Below are 13,329 nucleotides of genomic sequence, written 5' to 3'. Positions count from 1 at the left end.
ACACCAAGGCATTTTTCTGCCACTGTGAACTCAAAGGAAGTCCAGTAGACGATGAGTAAGAACAAGCAATTGGGATTAGGAAGGAAATGTGGGGGTGGATTTTTTTTTGCTTCTTTTGGTCATTTATACATCTGACCATCCAAGCAACTGTGGTCCGTTCGTTAAAAGTCAATTGGCTAATTATCCTGCTAGTTAGCTACCATGTATATCATTAATTCGCCAAGCCCAGCATGAGTCTTGACCGGAGGAAGTGGTCAAACTACCAGTTTCTATTTTTCCTATAAACTCAAGGTATCACATAAACGCACACATTATTCACTTACGTTTCCCCAACCTGTTTTTTTTAAGCTGGAGCAGGGCATGGCCATTTGTGGATATTTTTTTTTTCTTTATCTGAGGAACAATTGCATGGAAATTTTGTGCTTCAATAGAAACACTTGCTTTGCAATCTTTAAACGGACTCGCGCTTGTTTTTAACTTAACTTTTCTACTGACTTTTGAGATAAACTTGCATAATCCAGAAGATAATTTCACAGCTATGCTATCAAGAGTACCGACTCGAGAGTGGCTTGCTGTTGTTGTTTTGGCCACTGTTTTTTCTCCGTTTGTGATACATGGATACCGTAACTATGGAAGGCGTGGATTAGCGCTCTGTTAGATCTATGAATTGTGCTTCGGTCTTGAGAAATTTAGGGGCAAAGAAGACAATTTGCTTCAAATGGCTCTGAGGTGTATTTAAGATATTTCAACTTGTAATACGGAAGAAAAAAAAAAGTAAACGGCTTAAAAATTCTCTTAAGAAGTTGTTTGCGGCTGTTTTGCATTATTTTAAAAATGTGCATTAGGTACTGTTAAATTGCCTTCTGCAGCAGTTCAACACTAAATCCTTGAAAATGGAGTGCTAAGACACTATAAACTTTTGTCAATTTCACTAGACCGATCAAAACATTTGACATTTTTGACAAAGAGCACGATGGTATAAAAACAAGCTGAATCAATTATTCTCCTTGGTAATGTTAGATTTGGCCTCCATTCCTAAACAGTTTTAGTTCGAGTAATTCTCCACTAATGTTGCTCAAATTTAGAGGGATTATTTTTCCATGTCAAGTCAAGGTTTCTATTCAGACTAAAGTAGAAATACAGTCACAAATCTTAACCCCGAAAATACAGTGAAAAGCAAAACCCAATGCCAGAGTTAATCCTTTAAGGTGTAGTATAATTTTCTGACGTCTCACAGTGATCTCAATACAAACTCAGACTGAACACTAACAATGATGTGAGTATAGAGATTTCAATATTTTTTTAGGCTGACCTTAACGAAAAAACTTTGAGAAGCATGTCAGTAAATAAACCCATTACTTAAGTGATAAAAGATTATACGAGTCGTACTATGATAATGGAGTTGCAGACTCGAAATATGTGTGTACTCAACGTTTCAGAACATTCAGTAAAACACTGATGAAGTCAATCAGGTAGAACCTCCCTGTCCAAACTGACGCAAGTGTTTTTGATGTTCGTGACACCAATGAGAACTTTGTGTACCGTTACATAATGATGAAACTGATTGTGTTGTGTCAGCTGCGTTACGGCCATCAGAGAACGATGGTTTCCTGCAGCGACGCAACGTCAATGTCCCTTTGAATTGCTTTGTTTTGTTTGGATTTGTGATAAGAAACAACTGGATGGGCACCTGACATGTGGATGTACCTCTGCTTCATGTCCCCCCGCATTTCAGAAGAAAAAAACCCAGAACTATAAGAAAGAAAACAAAGTAACAGACTTTCAAAACTCACCTTTTGAAAAAAATCTTCCCCGCCGTTGACTCTCCCCTCTGAGGCAGCTGTAGTGCAAGAGAAAAGATGAAAAAAATCATGAGGAACATGCAATACATTTGTGATCACATGGTAGCATTTATTGCCCATCTCATTTTTTTCATAGGTACCACTCTATTACAGTAATCCCTCGATGTATTGTCGTTTGTTTTTTGCGGTTTTGATACTTTGCGCAGACAACACACAGCAAATACTGTGATAGGCTGGTCTATGCTGTCAGTCAAACAGATGGGGCGGGCAGGCGCCCAGGTTAAAGTGTCCACCTACCTAAAACAAACTGCAAAGCATGGTTACAGCTATTATTTTTGCGGCTACTTATATTAAAAATAAAATCATAATTTAATCAGAAGGAAAGTCAGAAAAGCTCAAAGAAGTGAAACCAGAAAACCAGCCCGTGCTCTGTGGGTTATTATCGGTTCCAGGAAGAGACTGAGGCAGCAATAGCGGTGCTGCAGGTCCGGCCTACTGCTCCGGCTATGTAACAAGCCACCCCCTGCCAAGGCTGTATCTCACAATTGCACCATCCATTACCCATAAAAGTGTTGACCAGGAGCTTCAACTCGTGGGAAACCTATACATTTGTGACGCCTGTATTGTAATCATCATGGACACCTGGCACATCTAGGGGATCCCGATGCTTTTTTGGAACACAACCCCGCTAAAACAAGGAATAATTGTACAGGAATGCCTGAATGTTGTCATCTGTATTCCAAGAGATTTCAAAAAAAAATTGGGTGACTAGGTGAATCATTGGGATTCATAAGATATGGCAGCACAAAGGGCGAGATTAATGGAATGTTTGGGTCTATTGAAATCAACCCGCATAATATAGTCAGAATCTTCAACTCAATTCTGCGAACTTCTTGGAAAATACAGTAGAGGAAAGAGGGTCTCAATGCAAAATCTAATTTGCAAGAGTCAGGCACTTGAAAGTCTTTTTCCGAGCCTGAAACAGAATACGGAGGAACTCCCTCGGCTGGTCCTGTGAGTTGAAAACTGCAGCTGGTGGTTAATAAATATGAACCACGTATGCTTTTTGTGAAATAAAGCTTAGGGAATTAATAAAAAGTTGAATATAAAATGAGGTACGACACTGCCTGTTTAGTATATGCACAAGGTGCCAAATATGCTCAGTCAAAAACAACAGATATGATATATATATATATATATATATATATATATATATATATATATATATATATATATATATATATATACACACACACACACAATGTGACCTGTGCAGCACTTGCAGTGTGCCCTCGCTGACCAAAATGAACAATATGTTTATATCAATGAAAATTCAATTCAAGATCCTTCAAAGGAGTGAACCAGCGATAACCAGAGTGTGAGGTAGTGAGGGGTCTCTGTATACATATATATATATATATATATATATATATATATATATATATATATATGTATATATATTATATCCACATACATACACACACACACACACATACATAAAGATTATATCTATATTCAAGAATGTTTGTCATGTTTTTCCTCCTAAACAAACCATATCATTTTTCATTATCAAACATTTTAAAAAAAAAAAGATTATTAAAAATGTGAGCCACTAGGGAGAGCCAAAGAACCACATGTGGCTCCAAAGGTGCCCGTTTCTGACCCCTACACTAGGATGTAATCAAGCAATTTAAGAAATATGTAATTCATTTTCGGAATATTTGAACTGTGGCAATGACAATTAAAATAAATACATATACAGGAAATGTCAAAATGCCTAATATACATATGTGTGAGCTGATATTCGTTTTGTTTTGCACTTTAATTTGCTAGGTACTAATTTGTGGCAGGATATTTACAACACACACAACACTCAATAGCAAAGTTAGCTCAAAAAAGGGTATGTAACTGAATATTTGATCAACATTGTTACAAAAAGCCTGTCATCATTTAAACAGTAATAGACAGGAAACACATCAAAAACACAAAAAACTGCAGTTTGTGCTTCAGATTCATGATGGATCAAATTTCCACTCCACAGCTGATGCAACAATCAGCAACCCATCAAATTGATGGCAGGTTAAAGACAACAAATGGAGTTTAATTTTGATGAAGGACCACTTTGATATCTCGGGTTGAACTAGAACAGTGGACTGCTCTAGATGAGGACAGCCAAAACCAAAGTGAGCACGGCTTGTCATCACTCCAGCACATAGCGAGACTTGCAGATTAAGGCAGATCTGCTGATGTAAAATACATATTTGTCCTCCGTGGAGAAATTCTCATGTTTCACTATCAGTTAACAGGAAGTTTCAATGACGCCTCTTAACAACTCACTCTGAGATGAACTGTCTGTTGGAATCTGGGTCAGGAAAATCTGCAGATTCGAATGTGGGGAGATGTATCAAAACTGTCCAGACATTCCCTCGAGATATTTTTATGCATATGCAGAATGTGAGAAGCCTACTTAAAAGAAAATAGCGGCTTTATTGGCATTGGGAAAATAAATTGCAGCCTTTGGCAACACAAATCTCTATCATCTAGGAGACTGTTAGACTTTCACAAACTGCCCACTTCTCAAAAACCCAAGCACTTTATGATCATGTTGAGACTATTTTGCTCCAGCTACATTTCACACCTATATCAAGCCAAACAAATTCTTGGTTCTATATTGCGCTTATAACAGATGGTGTTTATTTGTTGCTGGATCTGTATTGTAAAATAATAAAAAGAGAAATTTAAATATCTGCTGCTGCTTGGACAGACACTTCAACTGAAGTTTCTTGTAAGGCCTTACCAACAACTACAACAGACTGCCAGTAGTTGGTCTTGTTTGAAATAACTGAAAAAACATGTCCAAGATTGGGACATCATTTCTGGATTAAACCCAGAATGGTTGGAATGTGCATTTCAACCAATTTCAAAGACAGAAGTTACAGAAACACAAAGGATGTAGACTAAGGGGAGCTTCGGGGGACACACGAGCAAAAACCTTCAAATAAAAAGGGAAACATCCTGTCGACAGATGTGTGGCATGCAAACCAGCTGTGGGAGAACCTAGAACCGAGACGGAAAGATTACGACACCCGCTGGGGTGCTTATCGTGACCAGGACCCCATCGGTGCAGTTCATAGTGCTAGCTTGCTCTGAAACCTGGTGACATGCTTGACTTCAAAAAAGGAATCTTGTAGCTAGCCGTTAAGTATTTATATTAGAAGAATTTTCGTTCATTGAGCAGCCTTTCAGTTCACTTTTGTAACAAAAGACGGCTATTCCAAAAAATAGTGTCTGTGCTAGCCATTATAGCCGTGCAGAAAAAAAATTGTCAATGGTCAGACAATAATTGTCAGGCCCATAACAGCAGCAATATATGCTATCCTGCTCTAAAAACAGTCTTTATGAATCATAACTGGGAAGGAATGTATTTATAAGATGTAAATGACTCATCTAACTTATTTTTAAAAACATTTGTTACCATGTTTCCCAGTCACTCTCCATCAAGCGTTTCGATAAGAAGTCAATTAACAGGATGAATCCATGGTTAACAAACGGGTTGAAGTAGGCTTGTAAAAACAAAATAGGTGAAACAAAGATTCAATGAAAAGCGGAAACAAAGGAAAAAGAAGATCAATGTAAAAATAATAAAAACAAGCTTAAATCCATTTTGATATATCAAAAGAACTTTACTGCAAAGATACTAAAATCACAGCGAGACCATCAGACTTCAAAATGATCTGATTAAAAATCATCCATTTCAAGGCATTCCAAAATATATTAAGCATGGCACACCAAGTATTGATTATATTAAAATGATTAACAAATATCTTGATTTCCTTGTTAGCATTGGACCAAATATACCCAGCAACTGGAACCCCATGTTTGGGAGAAGTGGATAGAAAGTTTAAAAACGTAAAAAAAAATAATTGTAACAAAATTGACATATCACTAATAAATGAAGTAAGTGTGTAATAAACCATTCACATATGAATGCAACGAATCATTTGATTGGCATTTTTCATGATCAAATGAAAATGGCAAAAGTGATATCAGTTTACAATAATGAAGCCCTGCACGTTCTGTAGTAGACCTCATGGATGTTTACCCCAATTCTCCAAAGTTCTTGAAAAACTTTTTTATCAAAAAATATTATTCCTTTGTTGAAAAACATGGTTTCGTGAATGATCATCAGTATGGATTCAGAAATAGACGTTTTGATTTTTTGTTACTATGTGGCATAACTGAATATGCTACACAATTGATCTGTGGAAATGTTAAGTGTGTCAGGACCAGAACGGAGACAGGACCCACTTGCATTGCGTTTTTCACAAGTTTTATTGAAAGAAAGAGAAAGGGTTGCGCCCACGATCCGGTGATTGCAGGACGTGGGAAGCAGGTCGCTCTGAACGCAGAAGTGGATCTTCCGTGGCGAGCGATGGCTGTGTTGGGAACGAAAAACTGGTCAGTAGCCGGGACAGAAGAGCAAAAAACGTGGTCGGCGTCGTAAGCGAGTTGTAAGCCAGGAAAGGAGAGTAGACTTGGTCAGGATCAAAAACGGGTCAAAGCAGGGGGACAGACAGGAGCAAAAAACAGGTGGGAGTCAGGGTCGAAAAAAGGCTTGTCTAGTGTTAACTGAGGTTCGCAGATGGACTGACAACAGGGGATGGATAGGAGTGGGTTTAAATAGGGACAGAGAGACAATCAGAGTCCGAAGCAGTTGGCGCCAAAGGAGCAGGCACAGGTGAAGCATATTGGTAATCATGACAAAGTTTTAGAAGTTGAGAAAAATTGCAAATTATTTCTTTCTCTAGTGTATTTTCCCTTTTATACATGTTTTCTAATTAATTAACTCAATTCATTTTTTCAATTTTCTGTACGGTAAAATCTCCTTCAGGCCTATAACAAAGACTTAGGTTAATGCTGCAATTTACAGCATGATCCCTAACCTCCGGGCCGTGGACCAGGACCAGGCTATGGGTTATTTGGTCATCTGGCTTCAATATTTGCATAAACAAACTAGTGGCCATGGAAAAAGTTTTGGCAATAGAGGGAAGATCGATCATTGCAGTTTGAAGATATATATTAGCCCTACGTCAACAACAAGTTGTGCTGGGTCCACTTACATATTGCACATAGTTATACAGCGGGTTTATGCTCATTATTATTAGTGTTGTTATTAGAAAAGTTATTTCTATGTATTCATTATTATTATTGATGTATTTTATTGTATTACTATACCAAAAAGTACAAACATGATTAATTCCGAACGGGAACATACTGTCAAGACATTTAACCGGTCGTGGTAGTGAAAAGGTTAAGGGCCCCTACTTTACAGTAACAGTCTACAACAACTTCTGTTAAGGCCTCCAATCAGCTCCTGAACGAGCCAACAGAATATGATAAATCGATAGATTGTATATCAATAGCACCCAGGCAAAACAGTTCAAAAAGCTCCCTTTGTGCTGATAATCTCTTCGATAGAACTCAAAACTATTGTGTAAGCCCCCTAAAAAAAGAGATTTAAACTTTTGAACATACTCTAAGACCACACACATACATACACGCACACCCACATTACAAAACACACACAGACTATGGCATGTGCTATTAGAGTTCTACTATAAAAAAAACTTTTCTTAGACCTACAAAAAAATCAGCTAAGACTCACATATTATCTCAAAGAAAATGACAACAACAATTGAATTAAGGCGAAAATACTGATGATCAAATACTGCTTGTCACTGCATTTGCCGTGCAACATCGCTTACACACAGCAGAGTGCTGGCCTTTAGCTGGTCAACCAAAATTACAGGCCTGAGCGCAGACATACTGACTAACTCTTCGTACAGAAGCAAAAATGTATTTTCGGCTATTTGTTGCTGAGATTGTTACTTCTGTTGAGACTTAAAAATGGAGTGCTGCTCGTTTGTAGCTCAGATTCCACAACGACATGGAACGAGTGCTTCTGTCCAGCAACAAGAGTATTGACTCTCTAATGTGGATTTTACCAAATTAAGCCTTAAACATAAATTTTTGATATAGTATCATTTTTAATTTGTACCATCCTAAAAACCGTAATCCTTCATGTGGCCATTATGTCAACAAAGTGGGTAACAGTTCCTCAAAACCACACCCTTGGACTGTCAAAATCTATAAAGCAATCCAGCATCACACATTCTCTGACACCAGCTCAAGAATGTAATGAAAGCAGAGCGGTCAAAAACAATTGGAATCTTCCCCAACTGTTTGAAGATGATCACTTGAGTACTGCAATCCTTTGAGCGCTGACAATAAATTAAGTATTTGTCCTAAGTCATCTTGTCATTTTGTTGTGACCATTCCAATTATTGAACGTATCTGATAAATGCTACTGTCACCACACGTAAAGAAGCAATGAGCTGAGCAAATGATACCCAGGTCTGCTCTCCATTATTTTAAAGAGAAGGACTAAAGGAGATCCTGGTATTGTGACACTGGTGGAATGTAAACAGAGTTGATTTCTTCGGTGGTGGCTCTGGTCCACACAAAACAATCAAAAAGAAAATACATTCGAACTTTATCCAAGAGTCTTGGATGAGTTTTCCAGGTGCATTCTTGCACTCGGTACAAGTACAGCTTTGATGGAAAGCGTAAAATCCAGGTCCAAACACAGCCAAAAATATCCTCACTTCAGAAGGAACTCCACAATGTAATTGAGACAATTGTCACTTCATTCTAATGGCTATAAATCGTTTAGTTAATATAGAAATGCAGACCATTTACATTTACATCATAACAGTCCAGATTGCAGAAAGCCTTTTTATCGTAAGTATGAAGTACATTGTGTAAAAGTCAATTGTTAGCATGTGCTTGAAAAAAAAAACAATAGGAGAACAGGCGATAGCGAGGTCTCAGCTCCGGCCAACTGACATGGCTAGGCTAACAACTCTCACAAGCCACCCTTGTCGAGCCTGGCTAGACACCGTTGCCAGATCCGTTACCCATGAAACAGATGACATGGAGCTACAATTTGTGGGAAACCGCTATATTCGAGCTACAGTAGTTGCGCATTAATCAACGCGGAGATCTTGCTGAAGTCGTGGTTACCCGATGCTAGTATGCGGCTAGCCAGCCACTCTCAAAATCGATTTCTTACTTCTTACTCTGAAAGGAGAAGGTCCCCAATTTGGTTTATTGACAATAAAGACCGTTTATTCAACTGCAATTCTATATTGTTTTTATTTACAAATCTATAGTTATTTTGCTACAGTCAAGATTACGTTATCTCGAAGTAACTATGACCCTTGTACCTACTAGATACATACAATGATGGAGGAATCAAAAATCATAAAATGGTCAGAAGACAGCAACTTTTACAAAGCTCCCCAGAAGAGGGTGCTGTTTTCTTAAGGTGAAAGCATGTCACTATGATGACTTTTCTCTTAAAATCGGAAAGAAATTGAAATGCTATTCTGGTCTGAAAATGTGAGCAGCCCTAATCTGTGGTAAAGGGCACTAAACTACAATTCACCATGCTTAAAAACTCCAAGCTGCACTTTGCTGCAATGATGTCACATTTCCATTATCTTGTTGGTTTAACAGTATCAAACCTTGTAAAGGATTTTGATTTTTAGAATTGTTTTTGATTGGGCTTATTTTGGAATTTTGTTGGTGCTAAATGTTTGCACCTTTCTTCTTCGCACTTTTGTCATGATGAACTTACAATTTAGGTCAGTTTCCAGGCACGACCTAGTAAATACTTTTGCCTATTTATCCTGACAATCTTTTAACCTTACTTTTCTCTCGGAAGTCTTCATTGCGTGCTTTATCATGGATTGACATGTCTAATCTCGTTGGAAACAATGTTGTTATTAATCACAATAAAGACATTATAATCCTAAAGGTCAAGTTGCAGAGTGAACATGGTAAACGAGGAAGTCACCACCATTGGATAGGAGTTCCAAATGTTGCGTGCTTTTTGATTTATTTGTTAGTTTTGAGGCTAAATTGTTACCTGTCCGATTTTTGTGGTCAATTTGACAATAAACCATAAAGCCAAGGACGACGTGAGAAAGAATCCTTGTGGGACAATTGAACATTTCTTTTTTGGCATCCTCCCGTATCATCTGGAGCGAGTGATACCAAACGATTACACAAGGCAGCGCATTCCTATTGCCTGGTAGCTCCAGCCAAGTAATGGGTCCTCTGCCGGGCAAAAAGAGGGCGCCTCGCTTGAAAACAATTAATGTGTTAGCATAATATTGGGAAACAGCTGTTATCTCTTCAGAACCTCAAGTCTACTCTGCAGATCATGTCACTTAAACGTGACTATCAAATTTGTCTATGGCTTCAGAAAACAAACTGAACTGGATAAAATAAACATGTTTTCATTCAAATCACAGCATTCTAAAACTGGGGATAATTTCAAATCAACTATGAAATTCAAATTTATTATATTTGAGTTAGAGTATTTATCCCTGTACAATGTGCACCCCTAAATTTTGATGGAAAAATTGATATTAAATTTTATTTCAATTTTTTTCAGCTCAAATTAAGCATTGTAAGTGACAAAAAATGTTCAATATGATTCCAATAATTTATTAACAATGTAAACTATGAACACAATGCTATCATAAAATTTACAAATGCTTTAAATAATGTTCTTTAAAGTCTTCTGTTTTTTGGTAAAAAAAATAAAATAATAAGGCGAATTATACACAAATAAAAACGGTGTTTACTTGGGGTAATGGGTTGGAAAATGGGCATAATGTTATATACATTTCTATCCATCCATTATCTGCACCACTTATCCTCAGTAGGGTCTCGGGGTGCTGGAGCCCATCCTAGCTATCTTCAGGCAGTAGGCAGGGGACACCCTGAACTGGTTTCCAGCCAGTTGCAGGGCACACAGGGACAAACAATTTGCTCGCTCATTCACACCTAGGGACAATTTGGACCGGCCATTTAACCTTACACGCATGTTTTTGGAATGTGGAAGGAAACCGGAGAGCCCGAATGAAACCCACGCAAGCACGGGGAGAACATGCAAACTCGGCACAGGAGGTTCAATCTCATACCTCAGAACTGTGCTGCACAAGCGCTAACCACTGCGCTGCCGTGCTGCCCATATAAATTTCTAAATAAATGACAATACACTTAAAATGTCAATAATTTTTTTTTTAATATCAACCACAGAGTTGGACAGAATAAAGAAATGAAAAAAATGAATATTTTCTTTCAAAAAACTCAAATTCTGAGACTTTGGGAGCACTTTAACCAAAAGCAATCCAAATTGTAATTTGATAATAACAAAAACATTGCTAATAAATATCATCATCAAAGATTTGCCAATAAATGTTATCGCAATTGTTTTTAGAACACTATTGTTATGATGTGGAATTCCTTCTCACTATTTTCACAATAATTATGAGTCTTTAAGCACTACGTAGTAAATACATAAATATATATTTGTTTCTGGCTTTAATCCTGAAGTCTTCTATCCTTTTGTTTCTCTTTGCTGTCTTTAATACATCTTTACCCTGGAGTGCAATATCTAATGTTGTTGCATACAATGTTTCAATGACAAATAAAACAGTTCATTTCAAAATCAGATTAATAATTGAACAGTAATTTATTACGAAACTTCGTATTTCCTTTTTTGGCTCTGAAGGAAGATATTGAATAATGGATGGAATTATATGCAAAATAATATTTGGCGGATTTTTTTCCCCTCTTTAATCACGCAGAGATGGAATGCAGCTTTGACTCATTGCTGAGTGATCAGTGCGAGAACAACAAACCAAAACCAGAGGCAAACACCGAAAGCTATTGAAGCGGAGGGGGCAAAGCGCTAGAGACCCCGCCCTTCTACCTTCACCCCTCCAAGAAACATTTCTAAAATAGCAACCGCAAACCAGACAGAATGTAAATCTTTGCACTGACAAGGGCTCAAGAAAGAGATGTAGGAGGGCCGAGGAATAACACATATTCATTTACAGCTTCGCCGACGCAGAAATGGGTCAGAGAGCTGAAACAAGACTCCCCCTTGTCGACAACCCCCCCCCTTTTTTTTTCTTTTAAAAGTAATGAAATACAGGTTTTTCCACTGACTGGAGCTCAATTATATTCCAGCTGCTGCGCGCTTCATCGCAGACTATGCGGAGGAATGTGGCGCGCAAGCAAAGTCGGCAGAATCGTTTCATTGTAGTGGCGTGTAGTAGTTGTGGGGATGGGAGGATGTAAAGGTGCGAGAAAGGAAGAAGAGGATGGGGACAGAGAGGCAGAGAACTCCTGCTGTTAAATCTGACGCGTTACACGCTATTAGTGACCAGTAGTGACGAAGTCGGGGTGTAACACACCTGCAGCATTAAACAAACTGGGGTAGGTGCCAGATTAGGATTAATGCGCATGTTAACAAGTAGTACAAAACATGAAGGGCGAATACATTGCTGCTACTGTGTCATTACGGTCTTAGTGTATACCATATAAGTCAAATTGAGAACTATATGCAGGCTCATCAGACAAAATCAACACAATACGGCCTAAAACAGGCAGAGGGAACCAAAGTAAGGCTCCCTGACGGTTTACCTCCGCCAACTTCAAGTCAAGACTATTTCACAGACTCAGGTGTTCGCCTGGTCTCTGTATCTCAGCCTCCATCTTGTGTCCACAACAACCAATGGCCAAACCGTGTCTTCATTCTCATCACTCTTCTTCCTGTTTAGTCCAAATTGTATTTGAGAGGGACCGCATCTCATTTTATTGCAATTTAGTCTGTTTAATTACCTTCTTTGCCCATACTAAGAGTTAGTGATAAAGGGAACGTTTGAAAACAAGTGAACACAATGATGTAGTTGAAAAAGAAAATCCATCCATCCATTATCTGCACCGCTTATCCTCAGTAGGGTCGCGGGGGTGCTGGAGCCCATCCAAGCCATCTCCGGGCAGTGGGCAGGGAACACCCTGAAATGGTTGCCAGGGAGAGACAATTCGCTCGCTCATTCACACCTAGGCACAATTTTTCGGACCAGCCAATTAACCTGACATGCATGTTTTTGGAATGTGGGAGGAAACCGGAGTGCCCGGAGGAAACCCACGCAACCACGGGGAGAACACGCTATCTCCGCACAGGAAAGTTGGTAGCTGGATTTGAACCCATGACCTCAGAACTGTGCCGCATGGTGTCCGAGTGTCTGACATGAAATATCTGCTTAAAGATAAAAAAAATTGTAACTTTTATTACCGATATATTGACCATCATTTTTCATACATTTAAATAATAGTACACATTTCATCAATATTTTTAGTACGTATTTCTTTTCGTATGTCGCTATTTTAACAGTTTTAGAGGGTTGGCTTGTATGCTATGCAGGCTTATACCAGAGTATATTCATTAAGAAAAGACTACCTTTGTGGTTCTTTAAATATTAGTTTGATTTTTTGAAAATGGCTGGCAACAGGTTCCTCTTCTGAAAATGCCTTGTAGTGTTCCACATAAGGCCAATTTATTTTATATATATATATATATATATATATATATATATGGTAAAGA

General features: G+C 38.2%; 1 protein-coding gene across 1 annotated transcript in view; it reads right to left on the bottom strand.

Annotated features, from left to right (window-relative positions):
• Positions 1–13,329, bottom strand: part of bicc1 (BicC family RNA binding protein 1) — a 111,370-nt gene that overhangs the window by 89,828 nt on the left and 8,213 nt on the right. The window contains exon 2 of the mRNA XM_088351530.1: positions 1,794–1,840. Within this exon, the coding sequence (XP_088207656.1) occupies positions 1,794–1,840 (47 nt within the window). The remainder of the gene's footprint in view (positions 1–1,793; positions 1,841–13,329) is intronic.

Source organism: Urocampus carinirostris, chromosome 13 (genome assembly GCF_059441175.1).
Source record: "Urocampus carinirostris isolate Australia breed hairy pipefish chromosome 13, RoL_Ucar_1.0, whole genome shotgun sequence".
Classification (NCBI taxonomy): domain Eukaryota; kingdom Metazoa; phylum Chordata; class Actinopteri; order Syngnathiformes; family Syngnathidae; genus Urocampus; species Urocampus carinirostris.
This window is presented reverse-complemented; position numbering and strand designations above follow the sequence as displayed.